A 1,719-nucleotide genomic window follows, 5' to 3' on the forward strand; every position below is an offset into this window, starting at 1 on the left:
CTTAGATTGAGAGGTGGTCATTAGATACGTGTGCAGTTATATGTAAGCCAATCAGCTTAGATACATGGTTATCATCTCAAGGAACATATTTTTTTTAGAAGATCGTTATAAAAACAATGGTCATTCTAAGTGATTTTGTAGGACCTTTGTAATCTCAACTAGAACAATAGAGTTAGCTTCTCTTCCTTTAAAAGTCTGAAGTGACTTAACCACTGTATGAGCCAGGTTCTCATCGCCAATCTCAACCAGTTCACCAGCTGTACGGACAGTTTGAACTTTGACATTCTCAACAGTTTCTGTTTTAGTATTGTGATGATAAATCAAGTTCCAGCTCTCTATTAAATGATTGCGAACATCATCGCTCAATGAGTGACCCTTAAGCACAATGGATATTTTAGAAATGCCTTCCACAACAGCAAGTTGGGATCTCCAAGTAGGAATATACACTTTAGGATCAAAAGTTGCAGTTAAAGAGTTCAAAGCGAAGATCAAATATTCATCGTTATAGCTACCGTCTGGATATAACTGGAAAATCTTAACCATTGATGTGAGTGCTCTCATACGATCTGCTTCACGTGTCAAGTTCTTCCGACTGGAGATCTCGCTCGTCGCAATAACTTTTTCGTTTGTTGTACCATCCTCGTCTTCGTCCTCAGAATCGTAGTAATCTTCAGAGAATATGCCTTCAAAGATGTTAAGTGCATTCTCAAATAAAATCACAGATGGGAATTCTTGTGCAAAATCTGCAAATGAAACAAGTGCATGCTTTTGATAAGCCTTATTACGACGTTTCGATTCAACAATCACGGTCTTTTGTACGTCTTGGAAAACATCTGGATGTTCGCTAATATAGAATTTAGACTTCAAAGTCAGAGAAACCAATGCTGAGAGAACGTCCTCTTTTCCTGCCCACGAACGTCCTTGACATGATTTGAGAAGAATCGTGAATAATTCATCAACATGAACAGATGCCACAGCAGTGCTATCAAGAGAGTCACACGCAATAGCTATGCTTTTAGCAGACACTTGTCTCATTGCAAATTGCTGGCCATTGATGTGTTCCTTCACCAAGTCACAAATTTCACTAAAGTATAGCCTAATAGCGCCTTTACCCGAAGTATTCTCTGTCCATACACGTTCAAACAACTTGGAAATGTCTTTCGAAGAGTATTGTTTTCCAAAGAATGCCAGTGGTAGGAAGGCCGATGCAACAGATACAAACATATCACCAGAATACTTCGAAACAGCCTCCGTAGCGATTCCTGCAACGATTTTAGGCTTCTCTTCTTCGGATTCAAAAAACATGCTCTGAATCTTCTTAGAGTATTTGACAACGACATCAACCGAGCATACCCTACAACAATACCCGGCTGCTGTTGCGTATGAAGAAGAAACAGTGGTGTTTCTATCTTTCAACTGTGAACCACAAGTATTGAGTAAGGTTTCACCATATGGCTTGATCAAGTATAATTGTCTCATGATAAGCATGACAATGACTCTCGATGCTGCTGCCTTAGATGGGAGTCCAACTGATTTCTTCACACTTTCTTGAACCTTTGAAACGACTATATCAATATTATTCTCATCCACTTGGTCCACAAGACGTTCAATAGCATTCATGATAGGAGAAGATCCCAGACCTTGTAGACGTTTGGCATCAATTTCATCACTTTTCAGATTGTATTTATCAGCATTAAGTGTCAAGTAGTTGATAATCTG

At 39.0% G+C, this 1,719-nt stretch overlaps 1 protein-coding gene across 1 annotated transcript in view; it reads right to left on the reverse strand.

Annotated features, from left to right (window-relative positions):
• Nucleotides 1–120: 120 nt before the first annotated feature.
• The window catches only part of ECM29 (Ecm29p), a gene marked incomplete at both ends in the record, with an annotated part of 5,480 nt that continues 3,881 nt past the window's right edge, over nucleotides 121–1,719 (reverse strand). The window contains one exon of the mRNA XM_020212624.1: nucleotides 121–1,716. Coding sequence (XP_020071247.1) covers nucleotides 121–1,716 — 1,596 coding nt within the window. The remainder of the gene's footprint in view (nucleotides 1,717–1,719) is intronic.

The sequence above is a fragment of the Cyberlindnera jadinii genome, assembly GCF_001661405.1.
Source record: "Cyberlindnera jadinii NRRL Y-1542 unplaced genomic scaffold CYBJAscaffold_4, whole genome shotgun sequence".
In the NCBI taxonomy this organism is placed as follows: Eukaryota; Fungi; Ascomycota; class Saccharomycetes; order Phaffomycetales; family Wickerhamomycetaceae; genus Williopsis; species Williopsis jadinii.